The sequence below is a fragment of the Oncorhynchus nerka genome, linkage group LG22 (assembly GCF_034236695.1).
Source record: "Oncorhynchus nerka isolate Pitt River linkage group LG22, Oner_Uvic_2.0, whole genome shotgun sequence".
Taxonomy (NCBI): Eukaryota; Metazoa; Chordata; class Actinopteri; order Salmoniformes; family Salmonidae; genus Oncorhynchus; species Oncorhynchus nerka.
The window spans coordinates 67,826,142-67,850,627 of NC_088417.1; the positions used below are offsets into that span (position 1 = coordinate 67,826,142).

The 24,486-nt window shown below is 41.7% G+C and overlaps 2 protein-coding genes across 5 annotated transcripts in view; one reads left to right on the top strand and one right to left on the bottom strand.

The window, feature by feature from the left end:
* Positions 1-16,699, top strand: part of LOC115105544 (LHFPL tetraspan subfamily member 7 protein) — a 224,725-nt gene extending 208,026 nt beyond the window's left edge. Inside the window, exon 3 of the mRNA XM_029627713.2 lies at positions 13,708-16,699. Coding sequence (XP_029483573.1) covers positions 13,708-13,934 — 227 coding nt within the window. The 3' untranslated portion in view covers positions 13,935-16,699. The remainder of the gene's footprint in view (positions 1-13,707) is intronic.
* LOC115105543 (spermatogenesis-associated protein 22-like) lies at positions 16,699-20,882 on the bottom strand. 4 transcript variants are annotated; one of them, XM_065007338.1, is made up of 8 exons: positions 20,520-20,882; positions 19,385-19,525; positions 18,983-19,169; positions 18,441-18,816; positions 17,923-18,031; positions 17,707-17,804; positions 17,428-17,530; positions 16,699-17,339 (listed from the first exon to the last, which is right to left on the bottom strand). In XM_065007338.1, exons 2-8 carry the CDS (start codon positions 19,425-19,427, stop codon positions 17,188-17,190), a joined length of 1,068 nt encoding a protein of 355 aa, XP_064863410.1. In that variant the 5' UTR covers positions 19,428-19,525; positions 20,520-20,882; the 3' UTR covers positions 16,699-17,187. The 4 variants fall into 4 exon arrangements, with proteins under 4 accessions (XP_064863410.1, XP_064863409.1, XP_064863412.1 ...); XM_065007337.1 differs by having other exon boundaries at positions 16,699-17,342; XM_065007340.1 differs by lacking the exon at positions 17,428-17,530 and having other exon boundaries at positions 20,520-20,880.
* Positions 20,883-24,486: the final 3,604 nt, after the last annotated feature.

Consider the following 24,486-nt stretch of genomic DNA (forward strand, 5'->3'; position numbering starts at 1 on the left):
AGTATTTGTAGTTGTCCACGTATTCTAAGTCAGAGCCGTCCAGAGTAGTGATGTTGGACAGGCGGGTAGGTGCAGGTAGCGATCGGTTGAAGAGCATGCATTTAGTTTTACTTGTATTTAAGAGCAATTGGAGGCCACGGAAGGAGAGTTGTATGGCATTGAAGCTTGCCTGGAGGGTTGTTAACACAGTGTCCAAAGAAGGGCCGGAAGTATACAGAATGGTGTCGTCTGCGTAGAGGTGGATCAGAGACTCACCAGCAGCAAGAGCGACCTCATTGATGTATACAGAGAAGAGAGTCGGTCCAAGAATTGAACCCTGTGCAGCCAACCAAACACAACACACAGACAAAGGCTCAGGTTTGAACACAAACCAGGACTAACATTGTCACATATGCTCAGCTGGGTGAAGTCCAGCATACACTGTAGACCTCTGAGACCAGGATGGTGAATTCCAGAATGTATAGTAGATCTCCAGGGAACAGACTGGGTTAGGGAGGAGAGAAAATGTAAAAATGTACTTATTTATTCCGTCTTATGTACCCTGTATTTTCTCATTGATTTGTGTCCTATGCAAATTCAATCTAGCTAGCAGGCTACATGGGACAGTCATACTGAGACCAAGGTCTATTTTACAGATGAGCCCTGAATGACATAAAACACACACATCAATATAAATACTAAAGGCAAGCAGAAAGAACAACACAGCCGTAAAAAAACACACCTTCGTCAGTAATGAGGTCCTCAATCATCTTTCTGAATTGGCCCAGAGGCACCAAAACATAATTTAAAAACTTAAGAACATTTTGAAGATTGTTCCACAAGGAAGATGCAAGAAAAGCTGATTTACATAACTCAGTAGAGACCAAAGGAATTTCCAGAGTTATCCATCCCAGAGACCGGGTGTGATAACTCCTATGACTAAAGTTTAGTAATGATGTTAGGTACAGTGGGACTTTTTGTAAAAGGGCTTTATAAATTAAAACATAGCAATGTATTAACCAACGTGACATCAAAGAGGGCTAACCAACTTTCTGGTAGAGAATGCAGTGATGAGTACTGAAATTGTCATCAGTAATGAAGCGCAGTGCACTATGATAAATTGCATCTAACAGCTTTAATGAAGTGGCAGCTGCGTTCATGTAGATGATGTCGCCATAGTCTAGGACCGATAGGAACGTCAACTGAATAATCTGCTTTCTGCCTGTGTTTTGTGTGCCACACAAGGCATAAGCATGTCAAGGACAACCAATTTGTCTGACATGTAAATGACTTTGCGACATTAAAACATGGATAGAGATATGGAAATAAAAGTATTTAAGATGATAGATTAGCTGCGGCACAGAGATTCACTGGACACATCTAAGACAGATTTCCATGACTGCTTCTTTGGAAGTAGGCCTACAGTACTGGCATGTGCATGTTGTGCACTGAACGACTGTAATTCTTTGTGTCTTCTATCTATAGTTTAGGTTTTGTTTTCACCTTTCATAGGATGTATGGTTGTTGTCGTGCATGTTTAAAGAGCTGCTTTAGGGGCCGAATGAACAAATAGTTCCTCTGTCCTCTTCTCAGTTCATATAGATATAGTTATATAACCCTATATGAATATTCATATAGACAAGTGAGAGAGTCTATAAGCCCTCTACACCATATCATCTTTATTGTCCTGGAGGCTGACTGGAAGAGATGGTAATGCTATGGTAATCTTTTATCTTTCGTTCTTACTTTCTTCCTTCCTTTCTTCATTTCTCTTTCTTTCCCCCTCTTTTCTCCCTCCTTCTTTCTTATTTGTTCATGCGGTACAAGAGGCACTTGTACAAGTCTGATGTGAGTGCGATGGTTGTCTTGACCACACACAGCTGAACTAATAACAGTGATAGCAGAGGGCTATTAGAACATGGTTCTCTGCTCTTTGATTGACCGCTGCTGTTGTGCCCCAGATTGCCATGCCCACACTGTAGGTGGGTAGCGATTGTACAGGGCAATTGTTGTAGCCCTTCTAATCTCTTCCCTCTCAAAGTATTTCCATTTGTGCTCTTTCTATCTTTCTCTCTCTTTTCCTCTCTTCCTTTCCCTCTTTCATTCCTCATGTGCTCCCTCTTCCACTTATTCTTCATCCCAAGGTCAACAGGTTTTTTCCCATTTCAGAGAGAGAGCAACAATCCATAGAATCACCTGTGTGATCACCCTTTTTACAAACCCTTTTCATACAGTCTTAGACAGGCAATTTCATATAGTTAAAAACATGTTTGATCAATTCTGACCACATTTCCGTTGTCTGAGTAGCCTTTTTGTGCTGCCTAAAAACGGCAGGTTACTGGCTGGACCAAAGTTATAAAAATAAATGTTTTGTCTTTTTAATATTTTTAGTGAATAAAAACAACCATAGTTCTATGCTGTCTTATTGAATCTGAATTCTGGCACCCATCCTCTCATCTTTCTCTCTCTCTCTCTCTCTCTCTCTCTCTTCCCCATCTCTCTCTCTCTCTCTTCCCCATCTCTCTCACTCTCTCTTCCCCATCTCTCTCACTCTCTCTTCCCCATCTCTCTCACTCTCTCTCTCCCATCTCACTCTCTCTCTCCCATCTCTCTCTCTCTCTCCCATCTCTCTCTCTCTCTTCCCCATCTCTCTCTCTCTCTCTTCGTCCTTCCTTCTCTCTTCTATTCAGTGGGTTGCTTTGTTTTAATCATGTCTGTGGACCCGATTCTTCCTGTAGCTTTGGTTTGTCTGTGTTTAAAGTCAGCCACGACCTGCACTCTTCTTTTCCACTGAAACAAGGTTATTATAGTAAACTACATCTGAAACAAAAACTAATAATGAAAAAACTATTTAGTAAACTGAAATAAAATAATTAACAAACCCGTTTGAAAAACTAAAACTATACTGAAACTATTATCTTTGACTCCAAAAAAAAAAAAAAAACTCCAAAACTACACTACTATTGACTACGTTTACACCTGCATCATTTCACCAAATGAGTGCCTTTTGCATCCCTTCAATATTTTATGTAGAAATGGTGCCCTATAATATAGACCACATGGAAAATTGTAAACATTTATATGAATAAAGTCTTGCTAAAGTGCCAGAATTTGCCGTCCCTCTGTCAACCCTTGCTTTCACTGTAAAACACTAGTTATTTTTGAAGATTATTATTTGTTCATGTGATTCATGATTCATTTATTTCTGTCCCTCATTGTAATGTCAACTCTGTTACGTGAACTAAACTCTCGTTTTATGGTGAAACTTCATTTTTTCAAGGAAACATTGAATATCTAATAGTGAAATCATAGAGGAAAATCATGTGAGTTTGTTCTACTTGTTTTGGCCATGTTTTGTATGTTGTATTTCACCTTTATATTAACCAGGTAGGCCAGTTGAGAACAAGTTCTCATTTATAACTGCAACCTGGCCAAGATAAAGCAAAGCAGTGCGACCCCAACAACAACAACAGAGTTACACATGGAATAAACAAACATACAGTCAATAACACAATAGGAAAAAAAGTCTATATACAGTGTGTGCAAATGAGGTAAGATAAGGGGGGTAAGGCAATAAATAGGCCATCATGGCAAAATAATTACAATTTAGTAATGTTCTGGTGTTTTGTGGTGGAAAACTGTGCGGGTTGAGCGTAACAAGTCAATCCTGTTACCCAGACAAGCTAGAAATGTTTGAACAATTACATTTTTTTGTGAATCTTGCATTCAATAGCCACTCCCTGTTGCACACAACAAGCTTCCATCAGCCATAAAGGGGATTAATGCCTGATGCCTGTTACGGTCAACCCTGTTACTTTATTTGGCACTTACTACCTCTTGAGATATGAAAAAGTGTTTTTTATGAAGTTGAATATGTGCTCTTTATGATATAATGTTAAAATGAGGTGAAATCAAACATTTTTATTTTTACGAAGTTACACTTCTGAAAAGGAGCCAAATTGGAATGACCCTCCTTTTTGTCTGGGATCAGAGATTTCCTGCTATTGTTTTTCCTCTACAGAGCCTTGGCCTAAAAACATATTTCTCTCTCTTCCCTTCCCACATTGGAGTCATGACTACTACTTTCACTTTCACAGCATTGGGAATAATTTACCTGGAGTGTTTTCTATGTGTGTGTGTGTGTGTGTGTGTGTACATGTGCGTGTGTTCTTGGTTGCGTGAACACCTCCAGCCAAACGTTTCTAGGACATGAGGTTATTCAAGAAGAAGCAAATGCATTCGCACAATTTCCCAGAGGCACACTGTGCTTAATTATCAACAAAGCTTGTGCAGAATGCTGCTACAGCACAGCTCATCACATTAAGATATGGTCCCTCCGTGCTGTTTTATACCCATGACCTTCCACTCCTAGCTACAGTCCCATCTGACTACCTGAAATTCACCATAGTTTACCACAACCTATAAGCTAACTTCATTGTTAGCTGCAAGCAATAGAGTTTCATCTTCATACCAGAATATTTATCTCCCTGAGCACATTGAGGTGTGTTTACAGAGGAATAAGAACTCAGGTGATTCTCGCTTGGATCCTTGGGCATATATAAAACACATTTTCCTTTAGACTCACTGTCAATCACTGCAACTGAGATGATATACACATCTCTCCCTTGTCTCTGTCTGTGGCCCTCCAGTAGCACCTAGACATATTCATGGAAGGTACTGTAGATTGGCATATGAGATGTGAACCCTCCTGTCATCTCCACAGTCCCTGTTTAATTCCCTGCATGGTCAGACATGCCTGTAGCTTTAATGTGATGGTGGGCCGTCAGGACCTCTCTCCTCCATCTCCTTCAGACCAGGGGGAGAGGAGAGGTCGTCCATACCTATCACCTGCCTGCCTGGCTGCCTGGAGAAGGAGACGGAAATGGGAATAGGTTCCGCATGCGGGCGATGAAAAGCAATTTCCAAGAGACACCGTATCCCCACTGCCAACCTTTCTGCTTGCATTATAGGGCTTTATGGTAGGAAATGATAGGAAAATGACTTGACTGAAACACACACACACACACACACACACACACACACACACACACACACTGATTTAACAAAAAATCTTAAACTGCAAACGGCTCATAAAGTTTTAAAAATAGATATACACATCTACCCACCGTCAACATCCACTTTGTGCCACAGAGCGAACACCAGTCCCACTTATATTAGAAATAAGAACAGAGACATGCAAACGCGTAGGCAGGATCACCACACCTGTGGTGTTGTGTATCTGCAGCATCTGTTAATCAAAGCAAAGGGAAAGGTAGACAACAGGAAAAATGATCACTAGAACGAAAGAGGTTTGATGTATGGCTATGAGGCTGCAGCTGTAATTAAAGAATATTTCTTGGTATTTCCAGGGCCTACAGCATATTTCATGTCACTGTGCTTCATAACTGACAAACAACGCTGGCAACACAAATAAATGAGTGGTGTGCTGGCAAATAAAGATTTATTATACATTTGTATATTCTTAAAAAAAGAAAATTACACCCGCTCCCAAATATTTGCAAGGGAACAATGCAAGGATATACTTCTCCGACAGAGGAGTAAAAATAACAGTGTGTTTGCCATTGTGAAGAGGAACATTCTTTGTTCAGTTACTGTGACCTTAGCACTCAGGTATGTAGTTAGGTGAGGTAAGGTTAGGTAAGACATATTGTTCTGTATGTGCGTGACTGTACTGCCCCTAGTTGTTTCAGTGCACAGTACCACACAGATAGAATGCCAATTGGGACAGCAGCCAAACGGAAAGTTCCTTTGGAGAATGAGAGCAGACTCCTGTGGATAGAGACACATCCTGTTCCTGGTAGCTGAGTCTCTGTGGATGATATCTGAGCCTGTGTGGTGGTTGGGTTGTTCTAGTCAGGCCTCCTGCTGTGGGCTAGTCTTTGTTAGGACTGGGAGTGTCACAGATATGCTTGTGGGTCATACTGTAGGAGATAAGTGACCCTCGGGACAACATTAGCCCTCATATTCATCTACCATGTTTGCTGCAAGACTGGAATGCAGATATAGGGGTGTAGGGGGACGAGGAGAAAAGGAGTCACTCACAATCCATTTAATCTCCTCTCTCGCCGTCGAAACCATTATCATAGTTATTCTGTCATCTTGTAACTTGGTACCCCATGTATATAGCCAAGCTATCATTGCTCATTGTGTGTTTATCATTGTGTATTTTTATTGTATTTATTTATTATAAGGTTTTTTGTTGTATTTTGTGTTGTTGGGAAGGGCCCGTAAGTAAGCATTTCACTATTAGTTTACACCTGTTGTTTACGAAGCATGTGATTTGACTTGTCAAGTGTCAAAGCTCTTCCCTTTGACCTTAGCTTATCCTCAGATTCACACCAGTGTTTCTAACCCAGGGGGAAAACATGATTGTTGAGGTTTGTGTGTTCAGCCATTTCTGACAGTAATCATGGCGGGGGCTGTAGCTGTAGTCATTGACAGAGCCAGAGGGAGCAGACAGAACGGACAAATAACAGCAGCCAGCAAGCCAGTCAGGCCTGGCTAACCAGAGCAGAGGATTAGACAGACCAGGCCAGGGAGGGAGCCATCACATCAATCTCTAATTCAATCACACGGGCAACTTTCCTCAGTGCTAACTGAGTTATGGCAGTCAGCGTTGGGAGGTAATAAAGTTTGATCCAAAGCAGAAGTCTTGGCGATATAATGAATGGCCCTCTAGGTCCCCAGCACCAGCAGCAGGATGGCTTGTAATTAAGTACTCTGATGGTACGTGGAGGAAATACAGGATGACCACCACAGAAATAGAATTACTAGTATGGGTACACTTAACGTGTGTAGGTATACTCAACATGATGCCTGTTCTAGTCATCCATTTCTAGGATGACCACATCATCTTCTGAGACTGGGCCACATTCCACCTCACTACTCACTGATGGAGATCACTGTCATATAACCCTCAGCCCCACAGGGCATTGGACTGACTAGACAACTAAAAGGTCATGTATCACAGGCTAATGTTCTCATTCGATGATTCACCAACAGGTGACAACTCTATTTGAATATGCCAAAAGTCTATGTGCTAATATGTTAGTACTCTATACAGAGTGTAAAGTTCATCGCCTTTTGTTTTAATGGGTGTTGTTTGTGCATGTTGGATGCTCCACACACACTAACCTACAGTATCAGAGTGCATGCACACAACATCCATCGCTATGGCTGACCCTGTAAATCAACACATATCGCTGCAGCTATCCGGTGTATGTGATAACATTCTTTTATTGGTATATGACGTCTGTGGTATCATATACTCTCACTAAAACCTCTCAGTCCCCGTATATAGCCCTCCCTGAGCCTGACCCAGAGAGAGTGAACGGGGACCTCAGTCCACCCTGTGTGATTGGATACAGAGTTACCATGGTGTTACTGTGGTTCCCAGCCGAGAGTTAATGCATTGTCACGCATGGACGCTACCTCATCACACACCTTACTCTGGGGACAGGCCAAGGGCCAACAAGTTCTCTTCAAATACCTTTATAGAAACTTTATATTTTTCTCATTCTCACGGCTGTGTAATTCAGTATCATTTTCTGGCGTGTCTCACTAGTTCATTGACAAACGTAAGCAGTCAAGCGACCAGAGAGAGCAATAAAGTCAGGTCTGAGCTCTCCTCACTTCTCCTCTCCTTCCAACATTTCTTCTCTCCTGTCATATTCTCACTGAACAGTCCAGGGAAAAGAGAGAGGAGAATCAAGGCTGCTCTACTGAGCTTTGTCTGTCTCTCTTCACGTCACATCTCCTCTCTTCTCTTTCTTTTCCCTTTATCTTCTCTTCTGTCTTCTCTTGTCTTTTCTTGTCTTCTCTTCTGTCTTGTCTTCTTCTCTTTGCGTCTCTTCTCTTCATTTCTCTTTTCTTTGCCTCTTCTCTTCTCTGCTTTCCACCCCCCTACTCTCAATTTCTCTCCCTGAATCTGATTGAATACTAAACATACTCCTACAAAAGTAGGATGTTTATTTTAGAGGATTGACTCTGCTAAAGGTTCAGTGATAATCAGAGCCTAGGCCTCCTGACTTCACGGCTGTCTGTGAAAATTATTGTTGGTCAATTATACAAAGTGTTGCTGCATTTGTCAAAAACATAATCTTTTTCAACCATCGCCGGTTGAGGCTGAGTGCCCTTCAAACCATCGGGAGAACATCTCTCTGAATCTCTCTCAGTTGTTTGCCACAAACAATTATCCCAATTGTGTAACATTCTAGGGTTGTGTTTTCCAGGATTTCAAACTTCAAGGATAACCGTGTCAGTGGTGTAACCACAGTGGACGTATGAGCCTGAGCATAAAGTCAAACCCATGTGGATGAACTCAAAGAATATCCTTAAACAGCATATGTTGCTAAACAGAGAGGCAGGCCTCTGTTTTGGCTGGTGATTTACTATCATTAGTATCACATCGGCTTTGCTGTTGTTGTATTCAGCCAGACAGGCTGCAGGGTAATTTATAAGTGCGGTTAGACTCTCAGTGCTGTCCTTGCTACAGCACACACGCATGCATGCGTGCACACACAAACACAAACACACATACACACATACACACACACACACACACACACACACACACACACACACACACACACACACACACACACACACAGATAAACACAGAGAGCTGATAGAGTGGCAGTGATTCGTGACTGACTTACCCCAAGGTGTAAAACTATAACTTTGCTTTCCATTGTGATCCATGTTTGCCGTCTCTGTGTTTGTCCGTCTGTGTGTCTGCGTGTCTGTATGGATGTGGGGTGTCTGTAAATAAGACACATTAGCCCCTGGGTGACCTACAGTATCCTTTTCCCATTGTTTCCTCTGTCTTTCTCTTCCCCGTTAATTGTTCTCATGCCCTCCCTTCCAGTCCCACCTGATTCCAATCTCCAAGAATGTACATGGCTTGTGTGCACATGAGCGTGAATGGCGCAGGAAGCACAGTAAACAGTGTCTAATAGGAACAGGAAGAAGGAAGGAGATGTGTGTTGAAGTGCTGTGCTGAACGCTTTTCACTGCCATGCAGCTATTGTGGAGACGGCTCTTTAAACTCCCGTAATTACGTTTTAACAGCTCTTCTTCGTGGCTAACTGCCTTTATTACTGCTGTACCTGCCGCCCAACTGGCCAAGTGTAGCGTCAAAAGTCCTCCTGCCCACTCTTGATGGATACTCATTGTATCTGGGACCAGTTCCGAGGCGCCCATCCAAATTACCGTTGTTGTTTTAGGATTTAGATAATCCTTGGTGCTTTGCAATTCTATGTGCAGTTTACAGTATGTAAGTCAGCTCAATGGTTGTTTGTGGCCCGTTTTAATGCTACATTATTTACTTTTATGTTATCGTAGCTTGGGTTTTACAGCACTTGCCAAGTTACCATTGGGGATATTTTGTATTCAGGTGAACTCCACAAACACTCTCAAGTCAAGTCCCAACTCCAGAATAACTGAGTTTGCCCTTTATAATCACACGTCCATTATGTCTCTCTAAACATGTCAATAAAACATGGGACATTCAATATGGCATATGAGTTGAGAGCGGGATGCTTTCTCCACTCCCCTGGCCCTGTTGGATGGGAGAATAATGAATGATGTGACGTTACCATATGCAGTTTCACTGCATCGCACCATTGTGTCATTTGTTACTGCTCCCTCAGCTTCTATATTCATGAGATTGCATTTACCCATCCGTGTCCATAGTGGGCTGCTACTGCTAATCTCTCAAATGAAGTTTTCACCTTTTACTCAAGGTTGAACACGAGTCAAATCACTAAATGGTATGTACTGTATATGCATGCATACAGTACATGTAATCCTGAACATCATCAAAACCATCATATACTGTATGTACAGTTAACGTCGGACGTTTACATACACCTTAGCCAACTACATTTAAACTCAGTTTTTCACAATTCCTGACATTTAATCCTAGTAAAAATTCCCTGTTTTAGGCCAGTTAGGATCACCACTTTATTTTAAGAATGTGAAATGTCAGAATAATAGTAGAGAGAATGATATATTTCAGCTTTTATTTCTTTCATCACATTCCCAGTGGGTCAGAAGTTTACATACACACAATTAGTATTTGGTAGCATTGCCTTTAAATTGTTTAACTTCGGTCAAACGTTTCGGGTAGCCTTCCACAAGCTTCCCACAATAAATTGGGGGAATTTTGGCCCATTCCTCCCAACAGAGCTGGTGTAACTGAGTCAGGTTTGTAGGCCTCCTTGCTTGCACATGCTTTTTCAGTTCAGCCCACACATTTTCAATAGGATTGAGGTCAGGGCTTTGTGATGGCCACTCCAATACCTTGACTTTGTTGTCCTTAAGCCATTTTGCCACAACTTTGTAAGTATGCTTGGGGTCATTGTCCATTTGGAAGACCCATTTGCAACCAAGCTTTAACTTCCTGACTGATGTCTTGAGATGTTGCTTCAATATATCGACATAGTTTTCCTGCCTCGTGATGCCATCTATTTTGTGAAGTGCACCAGTCCCTCCTGCAGCAAAGCACCCCACAGCATGATTCTGCTTCACGGTTGAGATGGTGTTCTTCGGCTTGCAAGCCTCCCCCTTTTTCCTCCAAACATAATGATGGTCATTATGGCCAAACAGTTCTATTTTTGTTTCATCAGACCAGAGGGCATTTCTCCAGAAAGTACGATATTTGTCCCCATGTGCAGTAGCAAACCTTAGTCTGGCTTTTTTATGGCGTTTTTGGAGCAGTGGCATCTTCCTTGCTGAGCGACCATTGAGGTTATGTCGATATAGGACTCGTTTTACTGTGAATATAGATACTTTTGTACCTGTTTCCTCCAGCATCTTCACAAGGTCCTTTGCTGTTGTTCTGGGTTAGATTTGCACTTTTCGCACCAAAGTACGTTCATCTCTATCATCGCGTCTCCTTCCTGAGTGGTATGACAACTGCGTGGTCCCATGGTGTTTATTCTTGCGTACTATTGTTTGTACAGATGAACACGACACCTTCAGGCATTTGGAACTCGCTCCCAAGGATGAACCAGACTTCTCAATTTTTTTTATGAGGTCTTGGCTGATTTCTTTTGATTTTCCCATGATGTCAAGCAAAGAGGCACTGAGTTACCAGAAGCTTCTAAAGCCATGACATAATTTTCTGGAATTTTCCAAGCTGTTTAAAGGCACAGTCAACTTAGTGTATGTAAACTTCTGACCCAATGGAATTGTGATACAGTGAATTATAAGTGAAATAATCTGTCTGTAAACAATTGTTGGAAAAATGACTTGTGTCATGCACATAGTAGATGTCCTAACCGACTTGCCAAAACTATAGTTTAACAAGAAATTTGTGGAGTGTTTGAAAAACTAGTTTTAATGACTCCAACCTAAACTTCTGACTTCAGCTGTATACCACAGGGGGCTGTTAAGGGGAGGACGGTTCATAATTATAGATGGAACAGAGCATATGGAATGACATGAAATGCATGGAAACACCATGTTTGATGTATTTGATACCATTCCACTTATTCCCCTCCAGCCATTACCACGAGCCCGTCCTTCCCAATTAAGGGGCCACCATCCTCCTGTAATGTGTACTGTACATGTATTATATCACAGACTGACTGTGTATACATGTGTTTAATCATCAATAGGCAACAGAAATCAAAGATAGATGCTTCAGTTTGATCTTCCCAGTAATCCTATAGTACATAACACAGCAGCTATAGATCTTCCCAGTCGTCCTACATACAGCAACACGGTAATCTACTCTAGTCTTCAGACTTTATCCAGGTAAAGTGAGTCCAGGGTTGTCAGACTTGTACGTTCTTGATAAGTCTGTTCCCATTAACAGAGCTATGCAGCCTAGAGCGATCATATCGACCTGAGGCACAGTGCTTATCTGATGCAGACAACAATTGCCCCCTCTCCGTAAACCTACCCTCAAGGCTTTCGTGCCACTTGTTTCAAAGCTATGTTATGTGGTTTGATTTCATTCCTGCATCGACTATTTGGGGGCCTGGCATGTTTCTTCATTATTTATCCATTTGGGTTTTGGCTGTGTGTGACTGCTGTCATCTCTCTGCTGTGGAGAGGAACGGCGAGGGAAGTGCCTTGAAAAGGAAACCCTGCCTGTGTCTTTGTGCACCTTCCACAAAACCAATGATAGTTTGATAGAGAAGGCCATTAAAGTATCATTAGCCAGGCTGCTTTGAAGAGCCGGGCCCCTGCAGATAAACACAGGGCCATTCTGAGCAGGACAGAGACAGAGCTCTGGGTGGATTGGGGGTACAGCATCCTCAGCTCTGGGTTGGGGCTCCAGCAGCCACATCCTCAGCCTCAAACAGCTCACTCTAATGGGGTGATTCTGGTACACAGTGCCCTAACTCCCAACACATACAACCTCTCCCCGTTCCCTCTGCTTCTTGTACTTCTTTTTTTGCCACCTATTTCCTTTTTCTCACCCCCTTCTTTCTCTGACTCCGTTTTTCTCCTTCTCATTTTCTCTCCTTGTTTTTCTCCCTATCTCTATCAGTTTCTCTCTCCTCTGTGCCCTTAGCATGACTCTCACCAGTCTCTCCCAGAGGGTTTTCAAACACACATCAAAAAGTTACATCTTATCACTCTCTCTGCATGGAACATGTCATAATATAGAGCTCCCTTCAACCCTTTCCCAAAAATCTATAACATTGTAGCATAAAACTATTTTGATACTTGACATCCACATTGCCTTATCTTATAACTTCACTATTACACTATTACACTCTGCTGCTACACTGTCCTTGAAACTCAGAAACTCTGGAATCAATACATGAACAAAAGATGATACGTGTTTAATGTGTTTTATAGACAGACAGACAGACAGCTGTGAATGATAGCTCGTTATCGATAGTACCCTATTTTTTCATTGTATCGTAAAAAACAAACAGTGACAGTCCAGTTTAATGGAAATATAACCTTAGTTTTTCCTCAACATGAGTAAGAGTAGGAATGATGATACTCAGCAATGGATAGCTGCTTCTTGGCAGCGCTGGCTGGCAAACCTAACTCAATTTTGAAAAACTGAGCCACTCTCTCAGCCAGTCGCTACATGGGGCACTAAGGATGTGATACTGTCTGGGAAAGCTGATTGCTGCATATTAAAGTGCCAGGCTCTTTTCTTGTGGTCGTCAGTTTGGCATGAGAAGTGCTAATGGTTTTTGGGAGACATGATTCACTTTGCATTAGCCAGGCCTGTCAATCCAGAGCCATCAGAGCTCCTTTTTTTCCCTCTCCTCAATCAGTCCTTCCTCCATCACTCCCTGGCTGAGTTGAGACTCAATCTCAATAGTGATTTATTTTTCTATAGGTGCTATTCAGGGTGCAACTGGAGATAGGGCAGACAGTGCTGCTCCTAAATTACACTTTTGACCTTATCTGTGGGCTGTCGGCTCATAATGCAAAACCTCTAGTGCCACCAAGTGGCCAGGGGTCAACATTACCAGGAACACTTGTCAAGCTGAACGCAAAGAGCCGGGATGGAAACTTTTACAGCTGGATCTTTGATGTAGTTCAGTTGGAAGGATGATTGAAATGTAAGGATAACTGAGAGAAGCACATGAGAAGGAGGGATGTAAGATATATTGGTGGGAAGCTGAACAATAGGGGATCTTGTTGTCCAAAGTGCTGTCTAAAGATATTGTATTTGAATGTAACCCTGGTTGTAACCAAAGCCTCTTCCATTTCTCATCTCTCCTCCAGTGTTTATCATGGGATCTGGGCTGCTGGTCTATCCCTTTGGGCTCAACTCCACCTTGGTGAGATCCTTCTGCGGGGACTCAGACATCTATTATGCCGGGGACTGCCAGATTGGCTGGGGATACATGCTGGCCATCGTCAGCGTCATGCTCACACTCTTCCTGCCTTTCTTCGCCAAATATGCCCCAAAGGAGCACCTGTCTCCGACACCCTTGCCCACTCTCTTATAGGGCAACAACGGACCCCACCCTCATCCAGTCAGTCTACTACAATACTCCCTACGTCCGTGTATGATGTCATGGAGATGGAGAAACCCCTGCGTCCACTTCTTCTGTAGGATGCCATTTTAAAAAGCCCTACCCACTGATATACAACTAGCCTATACACAACTGTGAATAACATTTATGTACCGTCTTCCTTCAAGCAAAATACATTTCTTTGATCTAATAATTTACCTTATTGTTATGTTCTTTATTTTACTGTCAATTTGTGACTTTGCATTTTCTGTTTTTTTTTCTGGAAAAAATACATGTTTGAAAGAAACACAAGGATTGATAACAACAACCTCTGTTCAGATGGACAGAAGTATACATAAATATTCATCTGTTATACATAGAAAGTTGGTTAAACATTACAGTAACCAGACAGAGGGTGATGGTCAGGACTATAACCATAATGACTCCAGGGTGACATTAATAGTGGGCAATACTGAATAAGTGTAACATTCCAGAATCATCAGAGTTGTTTACAAGAGAAAAGGTGGGACAATAAGGAGAATCTTCAATCGTCAGACAATATGAAACATTTCTATAGTTATCAAAGGACATGGACACGTTTCAATCTTCAATGGGTTCATGTGGATATGGTGAACAGTCAAGACAATAGGAGACCCATTTAACATCAAGACAAAGCAAGGATCAGAAAGTTATGACATTGACTCAGACCCATAGATCTCAACACAGTGAGCGCATTCAAAGACTCCGTCCAGAGGAGTTTGAGGAAAGGGGATTGTATATAGGTTTGGATCTAGATGCAGTTTGGATCCAGTATTGAACAACACTCTGGCTGTAAGGATGTCATAAGATGGACGTGTAGCACAGTGAAACATTAGCCTGGGGACTCGCCATCTGACTTAGCCTACACCTTCAACATGGTTCTAAAAGGTCAGAGACCATTCACATTTTCAACAAGTCTCAAGCAGTGAACCATTGGACAGTAACAATTCTAGAGAAATTGTTGGACATGTTTTTCAATAGAGGAGATGTACCAAACAATACAGAAGTGTCTGACCTGCCTTCAAGACCAATTAATATAGATAAAGAGGTGTGCATAATAACACAATACTTGTCTGATAGTCAACTTTTAAGGCATGTGAAAAGCATTTGTTACAAATTTGATGTTGGGATGACATGGCATCCTTCTACCAACCTTTCCAGAGTTCCTAGTGTTAATATGGTTGTCTTGTTAGCCCAAGTCATTATTATTTCAGTTTTTACACAACACAATACTAGCGATACACTATAATTCAGGACTACGTTAAATCAGGCGAAAGGCAAGAAGATAACATAGCATTGTCTTGAAATTCTAGACTAGAGTGCAGATAAAGTTGGGGTTAGTTAATAGTAAAACAGCTGATCTAGATTAAAATATATCTGCTCTGACCATACCAACGTGTGCCTTTATAACAAAACCAAGACAAGTTATTTCAATACTACACTCTTAGAAAAATGGGTTCCAAAACAGTTCTTTGGCTGTCCCCATAGGAGAACCCTTTTTGGTTCCAGGTAGAACGCTTTTGGGTTCTACATTGCATTGAACCCAAAAGCGTTCTACCTGGAACCAAAAAGGGTTCTTCAAAGGGTTCTCCTATGGGGACAGCCGAAGAACCCTTTTAGGTTCTAGATAGCATATTTTTTTCTAAGAGTTTATTAATATCAGGTTACTATCTACTTCAACTGTGGATATTGTAGTGTAGAAATGTTCACGTTATTATTTTCCCTGTGTGCTGTACTTTTCCTGTATATGTTTCAAGATGTGCTTCTTCTGTACATTATAATCTTCTTGAATTTGGAAGAATGTTCTATAGAAGAAAAAAACTGATCTCTTCTTAAAGCTTGAAGGTAATGAGAGAGAGAGCTGTACTTGTGTTGAATTATGCCCCTGACAATTTATTCACAAGAGGAAAATCACTAAATTAAAAGGTTGTGACATGCAGCTAATGCATTAATTCCTGGCATGCCCATACACCAAGTAGAGTGGCACAACTTGAGAGCAGTACAAATTGAACTTAGCCCGCAGTTATCAGTGTTAAGTTGACACATTATCCAGGTAATATGTAAAGTGTGGCTAAAAATAATTAACTTCTGAGATAAGCCAATGGATTAGTGTGTTTTTGCCATCACATTTCTCCTAATTGAATCGTTTTATTCTTATCATGTTTCATGGACAAATTGTATAATTTCCCTGACTACCAGCCAATTCCACAAATCGGTGTGCTTTTACATACATACTGCATTCCAAGGTGTGTGTGTGCATGCGAGCTTAATACTGAGATGAACGTCATTGAAAATTGCCAAAAGTCCTGATAAAAAAAACGTATGTAATTGTGTTGCCATGTTTTGAAAAGAAGACCAAGAAAGAAATGCTGGTATTTGTATTGGACCTCATACTGTGCTTGATACTGGGAATGACTGGGGTTCACTTACTGCACAGGATTTGTACCCCAATATAATGTTGAAACATTGTGTGTCAAGTCTCAGCACTGGTGAAACTGTTTTTGTAGAGTAGTAGAACTAGTTTTTCCATTGTAATATGTTGGTTGTAAATAAACTAATAACTGTATGTTATTGTATCTCACTTTTCATTCTTAACTGCCCCTCCCCCCTTTAAATATATAATTTGACTTATTACATCAACAATGTTTGTTTTATCTGAAACTTCCCTCTTAACAATGTTTGCTGTTCTGTGAATTTTCTTTGTAATTAAAAGTTTAAATGAGGAAGAGAAGTTTTTTTTATTTTGTGTCCAAAAACAGAATTGCACATATTACATTTATGTGTTAAGTATTATATACACAAGAAAAATATGAAATATCTTACATGTAATCTGATGATATAGATGCACGTACATATTTAACATTGGGAAATTCATAAACACACAATCTTAATATGTTGCTTGTCACAAACAGATGGCGCCCTTTACAGGCAAGCAGGTGAAACTGTATACACTTGAACTGCCCAGTTCAGAATATTCTTTCAACAATAAAATAGGGGTATCACGTACTACTCATCCCTGGAGAATCTTCAGACATGTCAAGGATCTACATACAGTTTCTAATAGTGGAGAGCACTTGCCATGTAGTGATACTCAAGAACCCATTGGCAAAGACAATTGTTTTGCCTTTGAATAGTTGCTGGAAGCTCCCTTATGTGTTTCTGTGCTGCTGATCAGACTTCACTGAGTGATTTCACCAGGTCCCTCATCTCAGCATCCGAGGCTTTGATAGACGCATGTGCGTTCCTCTGCTCTGAGGGCAGAGCGGCCCTGACAGACACACAGGTGAGGGTGTCCCTGTTGTGGTCGTAGTTCCCCACACAGCGGTGCACCTGACCTCGGATCAGCCTGGGCAACTCCAGCTCCTCGTGGGGATGGAGCAGAGACGCATTAGACATAAAGGGTATACATCCAGCACAACATGGTAAAGGTAACATAATGGGTATCCACCCTGGAGATACACTACGATTTGAGAAGCCATATCCTCCAGCATTGTTGAAAAACTAACTACTGCTTTATAATGCTGGTGATCAGTAGCAGCTGGTAAGTAATCCTGTTGAAATAAAAGTCACCAAAGTTATTGATACTGAAAAAAAGTGTGGATTTTTTAGGCCTTAAAAAATGTGCTGAACATGAGGTAATTGATTGTTGTCCTCTGATTAACTCTAGACAGCCCTGTAACTGCATGTCTCAATTTCCTATTGAAGAGGAAGTGTTTTTCTGACTCACATTTTCATAGAAGACACACTGCACCACCTCTTTCCCATCTCTCATGAGGAAGTTCTTAGCTCCATGAGACCCGGAGGTGACTGCAGAGTCAAGAGTGGCTGTGGGACGAACATAGAATATAAATTAATAGAATAAAATAACATTACAAAAATTGTGTATAGAGTACCAGTAATAGTAAATACAATGTTAGAAAAGTGACACTTCTTGAGAACTTACCGAAAATCTCAAATAGGTACGGGGCTCTGCCCTTGAAATGGCTCCAGTGTCTAATGCCATCAATGACAGCAGTCAGGATCCTCAGAGAGTTCTCAGTTGCTGGTTTGACCTGGAACACAGATGGCGCCGTCACAATATAAGAGACATTAATACTTTAAAAATCACTGATCTAGCATTGAACAACATACATTTTACAAGATAGTATGAAAATATATTAACAATATTTTTTAACTTGATTAAGCATACCTACAATTGGGTTAAATATGAAAACTATATAATTGTTATTTTATGGTAAGTAATCTACAGAAACCTGTTTTCCTACAGCAGGGGTATTCAGCTGTTACCCTACGTGGTAAGGCCTGCTGGTTTTCTGTTTCTACCAGATAATTAATTGCACACACCTGGTGGCCCAGCTCTAAATCAGTTCCTGATTAGAGAGGAACTGGCTTCGAGGTCCAAAGTAGGTTGAGGGTCCTACAGTGTTAAACTATAAACTACAATTAGCACAGATTACTTACATGTTGTACCGGAGACTGAGAGGTATTTTGAGTTTGATATGTGTCTCTACTATCTTCCATTAGTTGTTTATGTGGCCCAGTGTTGGTGGTGGTTATAAACTTCCAGGATGTGTTCTGCTTCTGTGTTCCAGGACCATGACTTGGTCTGCTTGGAGGGGGAGTGGGTTTAGACTGCTGGGAGTAAAGAAGAGGCGTTGTCGGGTTGTCCTGTCTCTGTCTGTAACCTGACTGCTGCTGACCCATCTGAGAGTAGCTGCTTGGGGATACCGGCTTGCTCTGTGTGTTCCCACTGGTGCAAGGGGCATTGTAGTTGCTCTGTCTGGGGTTTGTAGGGGCTCTTGAGTCCTGCCTCACTGGTGGCTGTCCCATCTGCAGACTGGACATATGCGAAACACTGATATGACAGGTTTGTGTGTTGCAAAATCAACCGTCAAAATCATCTCTAGCACTATACAGCATATAGACAGTGTTCATCTGCAGGTTAACTTTTTATCTGCACTATAATGACTGCCTCTACAGAGAGACTCATCAATTTTCCCTACCCTGTATTCCCAGTGTGGTATGGGTGTGAAGGTGCAAAGCTTCTCCCCACAGGTACCGGAACAGGTTGACTGTTAGGACACTGAGACTGTGGTTGAGACTGCTGGTTGCCTTGTCTGCTGCACTGATTGTGCTGAACAGCAGGTGCAGGACACCTTGGGGCTTGATCTTGGTAATAGCCTGTGTTACCTGAGCAGAGGTAAAAAATGTTGTTACAGCATTGAGATTTTGGCAGCAAAAATGATTTCTTTGTGTGTAGTGCCATCTAGTGACCGAGATAGTAGAATCTCACACTTTTAAAATCCAAGAAAAATTAATAATAAAAGCAAAGTTTATGAATCACAGAACACATCTGATTATTGCTACTACTGAAGTCCATGAGCAGTAGCCTATACTCCTCTTACCTGATGTGTTGATGATGGATGAAGCAGAGCTGTGTGTAGGCATGTATTCATTGCCGGAACAGAATTTATTCTCTGAGGGATTGGATGTCAAAGGCAGCCTACTCCTTTTCTTCTGGTTAAACAGAGGCACAGAGAGGCAGCCTGGAAAGCAAACAATCATGAAACATTTTTCTCATGACAGTTTTGACAATGTTTTGACAATGCAGCCATCAGTTTATGATATGAATGCAGTCATCACATTCTAATGAATAAAATGTCAACCTGGCCTATTTGCATTGACCCCTCGATCTTTAAAAAAATATATATTGCTGCTACTCACTGTTCGGAAAATCTCCCCCTGCCAGAATTCTCGCCCCCCTCCCCTGCTAATTACTTTTATTTTGTGGCTAGTCAAATACTTTCTGTGGCATACATCAGTGTCAAATACTTTCTGTATGACGCCCCCCCGCTAGAACCGCCACACACTTGAAACAAAGAGCCAAACCGAAAACTGCAGGCAAACATGCTTTCTGCTACTAAGAGCAGTGAAATATAGGCTAAACTGACAACGGAGTGAAGAGCAGAAGTCTCGACTTGCAAGCAAGTCGCAGCAATGAAGAACGCGGGGGATTCTGGCTGGCTGGCGGGCGGGTTTCGGGACAACACCGGTACCCCCGGTATATAACCTCGGTATTTTTCTTAAAACTGCATTGTTGACTTAAGGCTTGTAAGTAAGCATTTCACGGTAACGTCTACACTTGTTGTATTCTGCGCAGGTGACATAACGTTACAATTTGATTTGAATTTCACAAACCTGCAGTAGGTCTTGGCCTGCTGGTTTTCATATCTTTTCATCTTATCCCAGTGTCTTCACTCAGAGTCTAACACATTAATAAAAAATTAAAACATTTTGACTAGTTAGCCTGACACCGCTATCTACAAAGCATCAAAAACAACGTATTGCTAGCTAGTTGTCGTTACTGTGCCCAAATACAGTAGTTACCTAGCTACAGTAACGTTAGCAAAAAAAGTTATCAATAGCTATCTGTTTTAGTAGCTAGTTAGCTAAATAACAACCAATTCATCAAACAATGACTAGTTTTCATCAATGCTAGCCAAGTTACATTTTATTAAATAATGTATTTCCAGTGTTTACCTGTGGTTGCTGTTCCAAGTAACTAGCTAAATACCTATTGTAGTGAGCTCGTCAGCCTCTTCCAACCGTCCTAGAATAAAGCAGGGGCCTCATTTCGCCAGTCAGACCCAATGGGCACGCGCTACTGCCCGTGATTTCCCACTTCTTGGCTAGCTAGAACACTTAGCTGTTCTAGTTAGCTATTAGCGAAGAGAGGGAGGCTGCACTTTATATAAATACAACGTTGTTTTAAAAAAAACAAATGCACGTTTTTCCAAGTGGACTGAGTAAGTGGTTTGGCCTACATACTATGGCCTCTACACTCTTCTCACATGTTCAGGTACTGGTAACTGGGCTTTAACTGTGCTCTTGTAATGAGTTAGGCGTCATCACATGTGGGAGAGTGCGTAAATTGAGAGAATTTACATTCAGCGTCACTCTTTATTTTTATTTATTTATTTCACCTTTATTTAACCAGGTGAACAAGTTCTCATTTGCAACTGCGACCTGGCCAAGATAAAGCAAAGCAGTGTGACACAGACAACAACGCAGAGTTACACATGGAGTAAACAATAAACAAGTCAATAACACAATAAACAAGTCAATGACACAGTAGAAAAAAGAAAGTCTATATACAGTGTGAGCAAAAGTCATGACGAGGAGAAAATAATTACAATTTAGCAGATTAACACTGGAGTGATAAATGAGCAGATGATGATGTTCAAGTAGAGATACTGGTGTGCAAAAGAGCAGAAAAGTAAATAAAATAAAAACAGTATGGGGATGGGGTAGGTAGATTGGGTGGGCTATTTACAGATGGACTATGTACAGCTGCAGCGATCGGTTAGCTGCTCAGATAGTTGATGTTTAAAGTTGGTGAGGGAAATACAAGTCTCCATCTTTTACAGGCCGACTCTGTCAAGGGAAATATAGTATTCTTTCTAACAACGATATCTACATATATTTCAGGATGTTGTATGTCTCGAAATAATCCGAATGCAAGTAAACGTTCGTTTAAAAAATATAAAAAAATACCCGGACAAGCTATTGGGTAAATTGAGCAACAGGACAGGGTAAATTACACCGCCTACACATTTCTGTACTGAATGAAATATTACCACTACATTTAAAACAAGGTCTATATTTCTTTCCTAAACAATTGTTTTTTCCCCCATTAGTCATTTTAATGATCTTTTAACAAAGGTTTAACACCTAACAAACACTTATATACATACACCTTTTGTACTTTACCCCCTTTTTCTCCCCAATCTTTGATCATGTCTCATCTCTGCCACTCCCCAACTGGCTCGGGAGAGGCAAAGGTGGAGTCATAGGCCAGTCATGCATTACGCCTGGGAAGAAAATACCTCAATTTGCTCAACTTGCCTTTGGCTCAACCGTGAGCTCAAGTTACCCCATGGCCATTGGCTCAACTTACCCCAGGACAAACATTTTGACTATTAACCCACACAGCTAGACCTCCTGCAAGGACTGACGCTGGAGATGGGAAGCAGATACAGGGAGTCAACATGTATTCAGGAACAGACAGGTACCAAAACAGGAACAGTGTCAGCACGGGTAAACAACGACAAATGACAATTAATGCAGCAGCAGGGAACAGAGACGGGGAGGTAATAAACAGGTGATTGAGTCCAGGTGAGTCTGATAATACGCTGATGCGTGTGACAGGGAAAGGCAGGTGTGCGTAATGATGGATATTACATTTTTGCATCTGAGCTAGAGTGTGCGGCTCTCCTTTATTTTCAAGTGCGTAAAGATGGTGACAGGAGTGCGTAAAGCTGGGGAGCCTGGCGCCTTCGATCGCCAGGGAGAGGGAACGGGAGCAGGCGTGACAGTACCCCCCTCGGCGTCCCACCTGGGCGAGCCTGACAGGTCGGCTGAGGCAGGGGTGCTGGACAAGCCAGGCATGCGTAAACTCCCGATGAACCCGCTGAGGCGTGGAAGCCCGATGATTCCGCTGAGGCGTGGAAGCCTGACGAGCCGGCTGGGCGTAAAATCCTGATGATTTGGTTGAAGCCTGCCGTGGGATGGGGCGCCTTCCGAGCCAACCGGGGCAAGAATCTCTCAAGCCAGCTAGGGCGTGACAGCCCGACGAGCTGGCGTAGGTACCCCCAGTTCCATCAGTGGCGGCCCCTGGACCAGACGTCACCACCAACCTGAACACCAGCACTCCACGATGCTTAGTATGATGGCTTCAGCATTCAGTTAGGACCGACGCTGGAAATGAGAAGCATTTATTCAGGAACAGACAGGTAACAAAATAGGAGCAGCATCAGCACGCGGGTAAACAACGACAAACAAAAAATAATGCAGCAGATAGGAACAGAGATGGGGAACTGACAAATATAGGGGAGGTAATAAACAGGTGATTGAGTCTAGGTGAGTCCAATAATACGCTCATGCACGTGACGGGGAAAGATAGGTGTGCGTAATGATGGTGGCAGGAGTGTGTAAAGCTGGGGAGCCTAGTGGCCTTCCAGCGCCAGAGAGGAGGAGCGGGAGCAGGCGTGACACCTCAATATCTGTCATTATTGAAAGAGATTGTGATATCTCACATCTAACAATAGGGCTACTTAATGTTAGATCCCTCACTTCCAAGGCAGTTATAGTCAAAGAACTAATCACTGATCATAATCTTGATATGATTGGCCTGACTGAAACAGGGCTTAAACTTGATGAAATTAATGTGTTAAATGAGGCCTCTCCTCCTGGTTACACTAGTGACCATATCCCCTGTGCCTCACGCAAAGGAAGAGGTGTTGCTAACATTTACGACAGAAAATTTCAATTTTACCACCCCCAAAATGACTGCATTTTTGTCTTTTGAGCTTCTGGTCATGAAATCTATGCAGCCTACTCAATCACTTTTTATAGCTGCTGTGTCACAAGAAACTAGCCCCCTGGTATACAGAAAATACCCGAGCCCTGAAGCAAGCTTCCAGAAAATTGGAACATAAATGGAGCTCCACCAAACTGGAAGTCTTCCTACTAGCCTGGAAAGAAAGTACAGTGCAATATCGAAGAGCTCTCACTGCTGCTCGACCATCCTATTTTTCAACCTAATTGAGGAGAATAAGAACAAGCCAAAATGTATATTTGATAGTGTCGCAAAGCTAACCACAAAGCAGCATTCCCAAGACAGGATGCCTTTCACTTCAGCAGTGAAGAATTCATGAATGAAAAGGTCATGATCATTAGAAAGCAAACTACGGACTCCTCTTTGAATCTGCCTTCCTGAATACAAAATAATGTACATGAAACGCTTCAGTCTGATTTTAACTCTGTCAATCAATCATAACTACAATCATAACTCTGATACTGCACTTGTGAAGGTGGTAAATTACCTTTTAATGGTGTCAGACCAAGGCCCTGCATCGGTCCTCGTGCTCCAAGACCCTAGTGCTGCTTTTGACACCATCAATCACCACATTCTTTTGGAGAGATTGGAAACCTTCTTGCCTGGTTTAGATCTTATCTGTCCAAAATATATCAGTTCGTCTCTGTGGATGGTTTGTCCTCTTACAAGTTTTGGTGTTCCTCAAGGTTCTGTTTTAGGACCACTATTGTTTTCACTATATATTTAACCTCTTGGTGATGTCATTTGGGAACACAATGTTAACTTTCATTGCTATGTGGACAATACACAGCTGTACATTACGTTGAAACATGGTGAAGCCCCAAAATTGCCTACCCTGGAAGCCCGTGTTTCAGACATAAAGAAGTAGATGGCGGCACATTCTTTTTATTTTTAAACTTGGACAAAACAGATGCTAGTTCTAGGTCCCAAAAAGCAAAGAGATCTTCTGTTGGATCTGACAATCTTGATGGTTGTGCAGTAGTCTAAAAAAAAACTGTGAAGGACCTCTGCATTACTCTGGAATCTGATCTCTCTTTTGACGAATATATCAATAATATTTCAAGGCTTTTTCCATCTTTGTAACATTGCAAAAATTTGAAACTTTCTGTT

Excerpts from the sequence above, each read along its gene's own strand:
- LOC115105543 (XM_065007337.1), bottom strand. The coding sequence starts at position 19,427 with ATGCCTACACACAGCTCTGCTTCATCCATCATCAACACATCAG. Across the intron at positions 18,032-18,440 it reads CTCAGTCTCCGGTACAACAT|GTCAAACCAGCAACTGAGAA; the intron begins GTAAGTAATCTG and ends TCTGTGTTCCAG. Across the intron at positions 17,531-17,706 it reads AGTGTGTCTTCTATGAAAAT|GATTACTTACCAGCTGCTAC; the intron begins GTGAGTCAGAAA and ends TTATTTCAACAG.